This window comes from Triticum aestivum, chromosome 3B (genome assembly GCF_018294505.1).
Source record: "Triticum aestivum cultivar Chinese Spring chromosome 3B, IWGSC CS RefSeq v2.1, whole genome shotgun sequence".
Classification (NCBI taxonomy): domain Eukaryota; kingdom Viridiplantae; phylum Streptophyta; class Magnoliopsida; order Poales; family Poaceae; genus Triticum; species Triticum aestivum.
In genome coordinates, this window is record NC_057801.1 from 160,033,736 (window position 1) to 160,046,811 (window position 13,076).

The 13,076-nt window shown below is 52.1% G+C and overlaps 1 protein-coding gene across 1 annotated transcript; it reads right to left on the minus strand.

Annotated features, from left to right (window-relative positions):
• Nucleotides 1–1,444: 1,444 nt before the first annotated feature.
• Nucleotides 1,445–11,242, minus strand: LOC123069161 (uncharacterized). Its single transcript, XM_044491941.1, has 2 exons — nt 10,859–11,242; nt 1,445–3,323 (listed from the first exon to the last, which is right to left on the minus strand). Exon 2 carries the CDS (start codon nt 3,236–3,238, stop codon nt 1,643–1,645), a length of 1,596 nt encoding a protein of 531 aa, XP_044347876.1. The 5' UTR covers nt 3,239–3,323; nt 10,859–11,242; the 3' UTR covers nt 1,445–1,642.
• Between the last annotated feature and the right edge of the window lie 1,834 nt (nt 11,243–13,076).

Below are 13,076 nucleotides of genomic sequence, written 5' to 3' on the forward strand. Positions count from 1 at the left end.
GCTCATGAGCAACGCCTAGTGCTCGCCCAAGTGGGCCATAAGGCAAATTCTTGTGCTGTCAAATGTCATTCTTCGGGGGGGGCATAACCATAGCCCATGGCCAAAGATGACAGACATGTGAGGATAAGGAATCGGAATGTTTTGTGATTTGGATTCGCATTGCCACATGACATGTTGACATGCCGTGTCGCCTTGCCGTACGAAATGACTAGACTAGCAGGGGCTTGCAAGTTGCAACATGTGCTTTGATTATTTCTCTATCTTTTGTGGGGGGGGGTGGGGGGGGGGGGGATGGTTACTTCTCTCTACTAGTGTTTGTTAAGAGCTTTTGCATTGGTAGGAAGGAGGACGGAAGAATTGTCGTTACAAGCAAAATTGCACTTGCAAATTGAAAAAAAAGTACAAGCTTTACGGCCCAAGTCCAGACGGGCTTGTCAGGCCCACAGTTAGTTATTATATCCATGGGTTACTGGGCCGAGAGAACAACAATCCAGCTTGGCCTGGGCCTTGTTCCGAACGACAGAAAGATGGCGAGATCGCAACGACAGTTAGGATATCCCCAGAAAGGGGAGGGAAGGAGGGGGGGAAAAAGGTAATCAGCTCCGCAGCTCAAAGGTGGACAACGGCGATGGAACAAAAAGCCCTACTCCTAGACTTGGAATGCAATTCTTTCCGCATCTTTGCAGCTGGTTAGTGCCACTCAGCTGTATTTCCGCCCGATAACAAAATGCACTTCACACAGGCCATAATTGTCCCAATATATATACCACAAAAGCGAGAGGCAAAATGGCAGCTGGAAAGGAAGAAATATACAAGTATCTTCCTTTTCCTTCACACGAAATCAAAACAATAAGTAGCCGCCTTTCTTGAGATCTTGCACCAAGAAAAACAGAATCGTAGAATGGAGTATACAAGTATAGAACCAACCGTATTGCCATGTGCGTAAGCAAAGGGAGAGCCTTTGTCTTGCTCTCGTAACAAACAGGCCAGCAGCAAGATTATTAACTAGTCCGCGGCATACGCTTATGATCGCATACTTTTTAGCGCTCGATCACAAACCACCAAGGGGATCCAACCAACTGCAAAACAGCAAGCCACAAGTTCCAACGTACGTACCACCAAGGCCACGTCAACAAACAACCAAAACAAGTTTATTATTGTTACTGGCCGTGGGATTCCCGGGAACAAAAACACCATTCAAGAATTCAGACCATGTTCACCAGAGGAACGTGCAGCTGGAATCTGCGTATGAACTTGATCAGATCACAAATTTGGTGCTACCATCAGACAGAAAATGCTCATGAACTGGAACGCTAGAGAAATCATCTGAAATTTTCAGTTGGAATCATCTGAAATTCGGTGCTACCATCAGACAATCCTTGAGCAAGCATGCCGTGAAAATTAGCAGACTGCAAGACAACAAGATAGCAAGAGCACCGCATCATGGATCCGAACTGAAATGTCACTTATATTATGATCACATCGCTACATCCCTTAATAGATACATAACCCCCGCCACCACCATGATCGCCACCCCAGCCGGCGACCGGCGAGAGACCTCGACGGCCGCCCCAAAATGGGAATTTTCCTCCCCAATCGTCGTCCGCCGGGCGCCCCAAACAGGGCGGTTCTAATTTGCTGATCACGGCCGCCGTCCCGGCCGCGCCAGGTACACGCGGCATTGGATCACCGTACGGCCGACTCTAAACCCAGGTACTACGGTGAACCCGACGGTTCGGTCCTCGGCGGCGGTGCAGAACGCGTCCTCCGTGCGCCCGTCGTTGACGCTCTCCATGTACACCTCCGCGAACCGCGCGCCGGTCCGGACCTGGAAGATGGACGTGCCGTCCTCCTCGTCGCCGCCGTCGAACGCGTAGAAGAGGCAATGCAGCAGCCACACGCGGCGCGCCATCTCCGCGAACTCGGCGAACCACGAGCTCTCCGGGAACCCGGGCCCGGCGCTCACGATGCCGCGCTGCTCCTGCCTGCCGAAGAAGGCCGTCTCCATCCTGGCGTGCACCAGCGACAGGTACTTGGCGCGCAAGAACTTGCCGAATCCGCTCCACCGGGTGTTCCGCACGTCGAGGAAGACGCTGGCCGGCGCCGCCTTGAGCTCCGTGAACTCCTCGAAGAAGCGGCGCCGCTCGTAGAACTCCCGCTCGTCCAAGAAGCTGAAATTGAAGTCCCTCCGGTGGAAATTGGCGAACATCTTCATGGCGACGTAGGATTCGAAGACGAACTTGGCGTCCCCGGCCCGTCGCAACGGGACGCCTGGGTGGACGGCGGCGGCCGCCGCGGTCAGATCCCACCCAGCTGCCTGCATCGAGCTGAGCATTGACTTGGAGAAGGAGCGGATCGACTTCACGGCGTGCCGCAGGGCGGTGAGGAAGTGGGTGGGGTTGAGGCCGGAGACGTGGAGCTCGTCCAGCGACGCGAGGGTGCGGCCCGGATGCAGGCGCACCTCCATGGCGCGCTCCGCCCGGAGCTCCGCATCGAGGGAGCCCTTGGCGCGGTCGAGCTCCGCATCCTTGGCACGGAGCTCCGCCTCCAGCTTGCGCGCCGTGATCTGGTACGTCTTGAGCAGATGCCGCTGCTCCTCGGCATGCGCGGAGAGGGCGGTGTTGCCCGCCGCCGCGGCGTCCCTGGCCGCGCCGGCGGGATCCTTGAGGAACCTCCGCTTGGTGTCGGACAACCTGGTGAGCTCCGCGACCACGGCGGCGTCCGCGGACTGAATGGCCTCCGCGTCGTAGGGGAACTGCGCGAGCTGCAGCTGCGCGTAGGCCGCCTTGACGGCCGAGACGCCCGCGAACAGATTGGCGAGGAGGGAGTCCGCGGCGGCAACCGTCGCGGCGGCCGGCGGCGAGGGCTGCTGCTGGGGCGCCCCGGCGGCCTTCTTCTCGGCGGCGTTGCGGAAGAAGGCGTCGAGGGAGTAGGCCGCGGCGAGGTTCCCGGAGAGCTTGAGCTTGCTGAGCGACGGCATGGTGGCCGTGGTGGCGGTGGTGGGGGTGGTGGCGTCCATGGAGCTGTCGTAGTCGTCCCCGGTGACGGACGGCGGCGCATCCGCCTCCTTGGCCCCGGCCCCGGCCCCCGCCTTCGCCGCCGCGGAGTCGGAGCGCTTCCGGCGGAGCAGCTTGGTGAACGTGCGCGCCAGGTTGGCCGCCTTCTGCTGCTGCTGCTGGCTGTGGCTGTGGTTGTGGTGGTGCGTCGGCGGTCGGGCCGCCGCCATATGCGCCTCCATTGCTCGCTCAGCGCCTCCCCTCCAGCTTCCCCTCCCCTCTTTGTGGCTGGCTGCTCCTGGCTTGGCTCGGCTGTGCTGTCTGTCTCTGCAGAGGGAGGGGGGGACGAAGGTAGGAGGGAGGAGTGGGATAAATTTCAGCAGGAATATTTGGGGGATACTGTAAAGTAAAAGCGGAGCGTGCAGGCCGACGCGTATTACTGTGCGGCCGTGCTCCTACCGATGACATGAGCGATAGGTACTCTAGGCAGCACAGCAGCATTTTTTTAGTTAGACGGTAAGAATTCATTTTCCAGCCAGAAGCAAATGACAGCAGGCACAAATCAATCTCTACTCCTAAGGAAGCAGTTGGTAGTCTCGCTTCCAGGGTTTTTTTAGTCCCACCTCTCACGGGTTTTTTCGTCCTAAAAAAATCTACGAAATTTCGTAGGTTAACCAGGGACAACTCCCACCTCTCAAGTTTTTCTTTTGTCCCACCTCCCATGGTTTTTTTGTACCTCGTCCCACCTCACACTAAGCCGCCACGAACCGCAAAAACCACCTACCTTAGCCAAATCAACAAATCTCTCTCATTAATGCAATTTTCTTTGGGAAACAAATAATAGATTCTTTCCTACCTTAGCCAAATCAACGGATCTCTTCTATTAATGCAATTTGCTTTAGCAAACAAATAATATATTCTTTCCTACCTTAGCCAAATCAACGGATCTCTCCCGTTAATGCAATTTGCTTTAGCAAACAAATAATAGATTATTTCCTACCTTAGCCAAATCTACGAAATCTCTCTCATTAATGCAATTTGCTTTAGTAAACAAATAATAAATTTTCAGAAAACAAATAATCTCTAATCTCTAATAATTTCTACTCCTAATGAAGCAGTTGGTAGTCTCCTCCCACCTTCCATGGTTTTTTTTGGTACCTCCTCCATCTTCGCTGGTTTTTTTTCGTAGATTTTTTTCGTTCCCTCCCCTCACTTCATCGGTTTATTTTCGCGTCACCCTCTCACATAACGAAAGAAATCTAAACAGATCAGAACTTTCCATACTGGCGTAAATTATTTAGTAATGTAGAATCAATCACGAACAATCTCTCAAGATCAAATCTAAATTAATTAACCTTACCTTAAATCACTCAATTACATTAATTAGAAAACAAATAATTGATTTTCAAAAAATCGCTCAATCACGTAAACCTTACCTTAACTCACGGATGGTAATCAATCTCCAAACAAAGGAAACAATACATCGAGGGAGCAGTAAATAAACTCCCTTTCTTATGACATGTATATGACCTTTCCTTCCCTCTACGTTGCCGAGCGTTCTTGATTCTCGAGGCCGATGCTTGGGCTGCGTCACTAGGTCGCGACGGTGCTGGAGGACGAGGACGGCGAGGCCGGGTGCCGCGACACCGTGTTGGCCGCGGCCGATGAAGGGGGCAAAGAAGGGCGGCTTCCCTGGCCCTGGCCATGGCCGTGACCCTGGGAGTTGGTGCGGTGGAAGTGGCACTTGAAGGACACGGCGTGGGTGGCCGACGCGCAGACGCGCTTGGAAGCGGGCCCGTGGCCCGTGCCGGACGGCGCCGACGCCGACCCGAGCCACCTTCTCCGCGTATTCTTGGAGCTGTGGTTGGCCGATTTACATGAAATTAATTCCCTCAGTTGTGGTGGCAAATATAATACACATAATCCATATTGTTATATACTAGCGTGTGTGTGTGTGAAATAGATGGATTATGGTCCCGTACCCAATAAGATGGATATGTGTGTGTGTTAGAGAGAGAGAGGGGGAGGGCAAGAGAGTGAGGAAGAGGGAGGCAGAGAGTGTGTGTGAGGAATTGATGGTAAAAAATGTCGTCAATGTCACTTGATATATATGAGAATATTAATATTGAACTTTTAAACTTAATGTGGCCCCGTTGCAACGCACGGGTGTTCTTCTAGTCCGTGTAAAAGAAGAGAGTGGTTAATCCTGACAGACCATATCTAGGAACAGATAAATAGCAAAAAACTGGGCAGGATACGGCGAGCTCTCTCGTCTCCGTCATCTACCGGGTACGGGTACGCCTCTCGTCAGCGCGCAATTTTTTTTTTTTTGAGGGGACGTCAGCGCGCATTGAACCGTTGAACTCAGCGTAGGGAGGGGGGAGCCCTACACGCGCGCACACGTGCCGACACGCCTGACCAAAGCGAAGCAGGCGCGTGAGCCTCGCGCAGACGTGCCGGGCGCGCTTGTGCCAAAACCCAAAAGCCGCCCCTCGCTAGCAGCGAGCCGCTCGCCACGCCACAGCAGCAGACGGGCCGGACCTGCGGCTCAAAACAAATGGCGCCAAAACAACACAACTGGAAAAAAAGGTGCGTATACGTTTGCAATAGAACCAAACACTAGCCGAGAGTGGCACCAGCAGTCGTGGCGACATGAGCGGACAGACCAGGGCGAGGCAGCCCCGACGCCGTCTCGGCTATCCTCGCATCCCATGCTTAACAAATCCGTCGCATTTCACGTATGCACACGGTCTCGCCCAGAACACTCGGAAATGATGATTCGTCGTGGATGTCGCGTCGAGGGGGCGGCACCTTCCTGGCTTAGCAGCCGTGGACAAGCCGCGACGACACGTCCCTCGCTCGCTCTCCTCAAATCCAAGTGATCTCCGTCGCCAAGTCACCACCAGCCCGAGCCGGCCAACACACGCAAACCACACACACACACGGGTGCAAATCAGATCGCCCTCAGCTCCCGATCGATCGGGACGGGCTCCATTTAAAACTATTCAGTATTTACTATTTTAGGTGCGTGCGCTCCATCAGTGGCGTCGACATGCAATGCGATCGTCGCCAGCTCCGGCGCCATAATATAATCGCCCGCGTATACTATATAATCTTAATAAATTCCTGAACAACAACGGCGCTCCTACATACGCGAAACAAGGGCAACGACACAAACATAATGAGGGCTTCCGGTCCGGGCTCACACATGGCTGGGAAACCTAATAAAGGAACCGGCTTTTGGCCGATAGCAATGGCCTTGGCCTTGGAGCCTTGCTAGTAGTGCCACATTCATGAGCAGGTGCTGTTGGTGCACAATATGCATTCATCAAGGGGTGCTGGCCTCCCAGAAAACAAGGGTCGTAAACTAAGCGCGCGGTACATGAATACACACAGTGAGATGATTGTAGGAGTATACTAGTATTGATAATAATATTTCAGCTGAATTTAAGAAACGAATCGGCTTCTGTGGAAACTGAGGCTACATAAACATGTTGTATGCAATGGTTCGATTGTTGCCCGCACACTTGGAAATGCGTTTTCTGATTGAAAACTGGCTCAAAATCGGTTACTACTACTTGAATACACATAGTAATAATACTTCGCCTGAATTGAAGAAACAAATCGGTTTCTATAAAAATTGAAAACTGGCCCAAAATCGGGTTACTACTACTTGAATACACATAGTAATAATTACTTCGCCTGAATTGAAGAAACAAAATCGGTTACCCACTGTTTCAATTGTTGTCTGCGCATTTGGAAGTATGTTTTCTAATAGAGAGCTGGCTCGAAACAAAAATGGATCAGATCGCGATGAAAATCTAACGCAAGTCTAGCGGACCCCGAGGGCCAGAGTCCCGCTACACCTCTTGGGGTCCTTTAAACTCCAATAATTTATTCGCTTCGATGTTTCAGTATAAAATGAAACAGCCCGACAATGCCCTATGCTAGCAATGTTTACTCGCCTCGATGTTCCTCCGTCTGCAAATTAAGCACGGATCCAATGTTAATGCCAATTTCCTAGGTTAATCACCGGTCGTCGTCGTTAGTAGTGTTTCTACTGCTACTAGTAAATCCATAAGCAAACCTGACAAGAAAACGTGGCATGTGCGTCTCTAGTGACACATTCCTGATGGGTACCGCTTGCAAGTCCAGAAAAGGGTTGGATGTCGATTACACACATTTAACAGCACATTGCAGGGCTCTACTGTGCTGTCGCACTAAGCTCCCAGCTTTAGTTGCAATGATTCCTACCACTTAGTAGTTAGTACAGCCCCAAACATCTTTGTGTCCACCGCTGTTTCTGTAGTAGGAGTAGGTGATATCACGTGGCTATCTTTTTCTCACCGGGAATTTTATGCCTTTCTGAGACAATGGTGCTCGTACTACTTGCTGGGCCAGAAAACATATGACAACACAAAGGAAGTCAAGAGCACTCAGCACAGACATTCCTAATTGCCCTTTCCTGAATGAACTTGTGCCATATACAGAGTTTATGGGTAAGAAGGTTGCATGCTGGAATGGACGAACGCGCAGGGACTTGGCTGAAACCTGGGCATAAAAAAACTCCCAAATGGTACAAAAAAGATGCGCTAGGCGTTCAGGCTAAGGACTAATCGGCACTGTTATTCCCCAGAAGAGCATCAGAGGTCACGTGCAGCCGCAGAACCATTTCAGACTAAGGGGCTGTTTGGTTCTAGGCCTAGCATTGTCACACTTTGCCACATATTTTGGCCAAGCTTACCTAAGGTTAGTTCATCAAAATGAAAGCCACAAGTTGGCATCTTGGCATCCAAGGTGAGAACGGATAAACCATGGCTAATTTGATGGTAGTGGCAGAGATGTAATGCAGCTAATTATATATAGGCGCCACTTAGGCTAATGACGACGCCTCGGCCACCTCTCTCTCCCCTTGTTGACCGTATGATACCGCCGCACATGCAGGGGGGAGGATTCTAATGGTACGCCGCGCCAACGTCAAATCGCGTCGGATTAAGGTATTTGGTTATCTGCAATTGGGCCGCAGGGAATAGATTCTGACGAACCAAATACGTCCGTCCACCAGCAATGCCGATGGTACTACCACTAAAGGTATACTAATGCTACCACCGTCCGTATATTCTGTAATTGTCAGATTCGATGGGTGGTATTCTTTCTTCCTGGCGCGTCGATTGCTGTTGGTGGTAGAATCTTACGGCATGCGTGGTGCAAGAAACCTTAATCTTACAGCGGTGATAACATAAACTTCTGGGCGAGGAGGACTCAACAGTGGGTCGGTGATAATCATATCGTTGGTGAGATGCAGGGATGTACTGGTACGAATTTTCCACTTGTCGTAGACGTGTAGCTGAAGGTGAGTGCGTAGGTGCCACACGCACACACACACGCCGAATGCGACTAATGACGGAAATTATCTGTCGCTATTGGCTTTGACTAATCGAACAGGGACTAGTCATGGTTGCGTTATTGCCGGGTGCAGTGCGATATCCATCTTAGAGCATCTTCAACAGTCGCCCCAAACGACGCGCGCGGGAAGCGTTTGCGCGCGCGCGCGAAAAGGCCAGCTCACGCGCAAGATTTGGCGCGCCGCTTCGCGCGCGCCTATAAAAGCTGCGCGTGCCACGCGCCTTCTCCACACACATCTCTTCCCCTCTCCCTCTCCCTTTCTGCCACGCGCCGCTCCAGCGCTTCGCCACCGCCGCGCCGCCATGCCGCTGCGCCGCCGAGGAGCGTCCGGCCACCGCGGCGTCCGCCTGCGGCCCAACGGCAGCTACACCACGGAGATACGCTCCGGCGAACTCCGGCTCGCCCTCGGCACGTACGGGACGGCGCAACAGGCTGCCCGCGCGTACGACGCGGCGGCGTGGCGCCTAGGCCGGCCGCGCGGCCAGATGAACTTCCAAGATGTGTACACCCTCGAGCAAGCGCTCAACCTCGCCCCTCTGCCTCGTCTGAACACGGAGGAAGACCGTGCGGAGCACGCCGAGCGGCAACGCCGCCTCCTCGTCGCCCAGGAGGACGAGAGGGTCATGGCGGACTGGCGCCAGCGCCACCCGGAGGACGTCGCCTACGAGCAAGCCTACTGGGCAAGGCGCCGCGAGGAAGACACGCAAAGGTGCCGCGCGTCGCGGTTGGACAAGCGTCGGCGGAAGGCGTTGGCGAATGCGCAGTCCGACCTCGTTGCAGCAGGTGGGCGGTCGTTCTTCACGCCGAACGATGAGCGGTGGCTGGACATCTGGCTATCTACCTCGGACGACACCGCCGAGGATGATAGTGGTGATGATGATAGCGACTTAGAGTAGTTTTTTTTTGTTAATGCAATTTATGTTTATCGTTTGTCGTTTTTATTTTATGCAATCTATGTTTCGGATGTAAAATACCTTTGTATCGTTTAATCTATGCAATCTATCTAGTTTTTTAAAAAAATTCAACTTTTAAAAATGCATACATTTTTAGTCGCACGCGTTGCATTTTAGCGCGCTGCATTTCAGCGCGGCTGCTGGAGCCAGCGCAGCGCTGCATTTTAGCGCGCTGCATTTCAACAGGTTTTTTGCGCGCGGCGCTTTAGCGCAGCTGTTGGAGATGCTCTTAGGGCAACAACGGAAAGGAGACGCAAAACTGGAATTGTGGGAGGAAAGTGCGAAGAAGTATTTGGTACCTCTAGCAGCACTTTGAGAAATTTACTGTGTAGTGGCGCCAGTGTACTGCACCCTGCAACTACAAGCAAGGCTGCAACGGCTTTCGCTTACAAATAGTCACGGGTACACCGCTGCCGCCCGTTAACCATGGCTTCACGCTTTCACTGTTCAAGTATTCCTACTCCTGCCTCGACACACAAAAGTACTTCTACTCCACAACCCTATACGTATGGTAGTGGAGTACGTGCTAGTCCATGCACAGTAACTCTACCGACAGTACAGTTCACGTGTCCGACCCTCAGGTAAATCTCTCATGATGATGGTAAGTGAGTGGTAACATCACATCACCTGGCACGGCTGGCAGGTGGGCCGCGGCCGGTGGCGCCGCGGCTGGCAGGTGGGCCACGCATGAACAGCGGTAGTAGTGTACAGTAGAGCCGCTGAAGTCAACAACAGCGTAGCTAATACTCGTACTGGACAAGTACTTAGCTCACGCTCTACGGCAGGAGACAAAGGTCGGTGTGCGCCGTGGTCCACCGGCCCGGCCCGTGTGCGTGGCCGTAGACGTGGTGGACAGTGCGCAGAATGCAAGGACCAATCGTGCACTCACAAAAGAAAAGGTCTATCTCACGCCCTAGCACCCATTTACGAGCGCATTCAAAGCGCGCTAAATTACGACGCGACGGGGTTGAACGCTGCGTTCCTGATGGACGGCTGGTGATTTTTTGGCGCGGTCTGTCTCGTCCGCCGAGAGTTTTGCTCCGGTGGGCAATGGCGTGCGTGTGGTTGATTTGTCACGGGGACTTTTGCGGTACTACGAGCTTAGGAACGTCGCTATCCTCTTCGTACTTCAGAAATCAACCACGTGTTTTTGCCAGAAAAAATTAACATGGGGCGCGTCAGCAAACACACTTGTAGGACTAGTACTAGTAAACTAGTGGGGAGGAAAACTACAAGGAGCGCTGCGCTGTTTTTGGTTTTTCCTTGGCCCAAAGGCCAAATTTCTTCCCCCTCGCACAAAAAATTTCAAACAAAGAAGATGACCTCGCATATCATGCCAGGACAAAACAAAAAACAATTGATAAGCACCTGACGAATTCGAGACTGGGAAACCTATGTTAAGTTTTTCGAGACCAAAATGATCTTTGCTACTACTCCTAGAAGAAACGGCAGCGGAGGAACCACGCGATTGATTGAATCGTAGAGGAAGGGAAGAGAACTCACCAGATGACGATGAAGCAAGCGGGCGACGGAGGCGCAGATTATCTCCCGTTGGTGAGAAAAGAGGAACCAATCTTGCGAACCACTCGCCCCTCCCCGCACGCCGCACCCCTTCTTCCTCCCCGGTTCCCTCGGTCTCTTGTCTCGGACTCAAACAAGGGGCTGGCAGTCAGGAAACTCGTGAAGTCGTGGTCGGCGCAGGCAAGCTCGTGCTCGTGCTCGTCCCCCACGACACCGACCTGTCGCCGCCTCGTCTCGTCCGGGGCAGAGGCCACGGGATGGAGGGGCACGGGCGGCACCGGGCAGGGAGACGACGACGCGCTATTGTGTTGGGATTGGGAGGCGACGATAAGAGAAAAACTGGAGTGGTAGGATTTCCTTCCAAACCCCGTCATTGATCACCTGGGGCGTATTTATTCGGATTCAATGCGCGCAGGTGCTTTGCCCGTAATGCCCTCCCGCCCGGCCCGGCGCGCGCGACACGTGGCAGGTCGGCGGTGAGGTAGGAGCTAGGAAGGTCGGATCAAAATTGCGGTGCGGTTCAGCGCGATTTTGTTTGTTGCTCCTCTTCGCTGCTGCCGGATGTGATTCGCCACCGGATCAAGGATAATTCGAATCTAAATTATACTATTATGTGCTGAAGTAGGAGTATATCTGATTCGTCACTGATTGCATGAACTGCAGGACAGCTTCTATGATGTGTCGCTTGGGAGACGATGAAATGTAGGTGTCGTCTGGTCACTGGTGTGGTGCTGTTCCCTGCATCAACACATGGTGTTTATTCAAATGAAGAAATACTCCTATATTCTACTGCTACTGATTTGCTTCGGACACAAGCATCGACTAATCAAACGACCATGCATGTTGGGTACTAGACCAAACGGACAATTTGGACCATAGTTGTTGAGCCCTTCATTTTTCTGGATGAGTGCATCTCTCTCTGCTAACCTCAATACAGGGCTTTCATCATGTTTTATAACGGTAGAGCTATATGAGAATCCATAATCTATCATGATTAATTAACTGCTAGTCCCACCTATCCTCCCTACAGAGCAGCTAGGGTTTCTCTACTCTCACGCAACTGCGTCGTCATTGAGTTTTCCCCGTCCTTGGCTGCCCGCGGCTAGGTTTTCTCTTGCTTCGTCGAGCAACATGGAGTCCTTGTCCTCATGACTCCGACTCTGGGTCGAGGGTTCCCCGTCAAGGGATTGTTACTGCTTCCCAAGCCCTAGACCAGGGGCGAAGCCAGGTAAAGTTTTCAATGGGGTCATCTTCATATATTGCATGTGTTCAACCCCAGATACACTTTGATTACCATCGATTTCGGTAAAGCTTTAACATAAATCCATTTGGGGCACTTGATCCCATTCCCATAGTGCTAGCTCTGCCCTGCCCTAGACGGATGACGTCGCCGTCGGATGCTCAATCCGTGATAAGCGATAGCGCAAGAAGTGCTGCAAAAGTTGATTTGGGAGAATTCTCCGGTCAGGAGGAATTGAACAATGAAGTTTTTGATGATGCTGATATTGGCGACGAAGATCCGGCCGGAAAGAGACCACGTAGTGGCTAGTCCTCGCTAGGGTTCATACAGACAAACCCTTCAGCCAAGGTGCTTTCTGCCAGGATGTGTGTGCAGCGTGGAACCCTGCGCAAGAGGTCCGCTTTTGATCAGTCGTTGCCAACCTGTTCATCATCTAGGCTTCTTGCCTCGTCGACTGGGATGGAGCAAAGACCTTGGTTATTTTGGAATTGGGTTGTGCTGTTAGGCTTGACGGGTTAGGCATGGTTGAGGACGTGTGTATTGTGTACATGTCGACCCGGGTACAAATTCATAAGCTTCGTGAGAGTTACTGCAACAACAAGCTAGTTGAAATGGTGTTAAAGATTGTTGGGAAGATCGTTGAGATGAATTTGAACGCAACACAAGACATGACTACGTTAAGAATCCGTGTTCACCATGACGTGAGAGAATCGATGACCAAGTTGCTCATTGTGGTCCGAGGCAAAGAACGCCAAGTTTTTTTTTGTTAGATTTGAAATACTTCCCACATTCTCTAAAGTGTAAAGACTTCTTGGAGATTATTACAAGGAGTGAGGTACCAGTGTTCATGAGGGGAAAAACATGAAGTTAAGGGACTGGTTGTAAGCGAATCCTCAGAATAGGTCACGCGCTAAATTCGAGTCAAATAACTGGAACAACGGTGGTGGTGCATCTCCCGTC

Coding starts and splice junctions, on each gene's coding strand:
- LOC123069161 (XM_044491941.1), bottom strand. CDS start 3,238: ATGGAGGCGCATATGGCGGCGGCCCGACCGCCGACGCACCACCACAAC.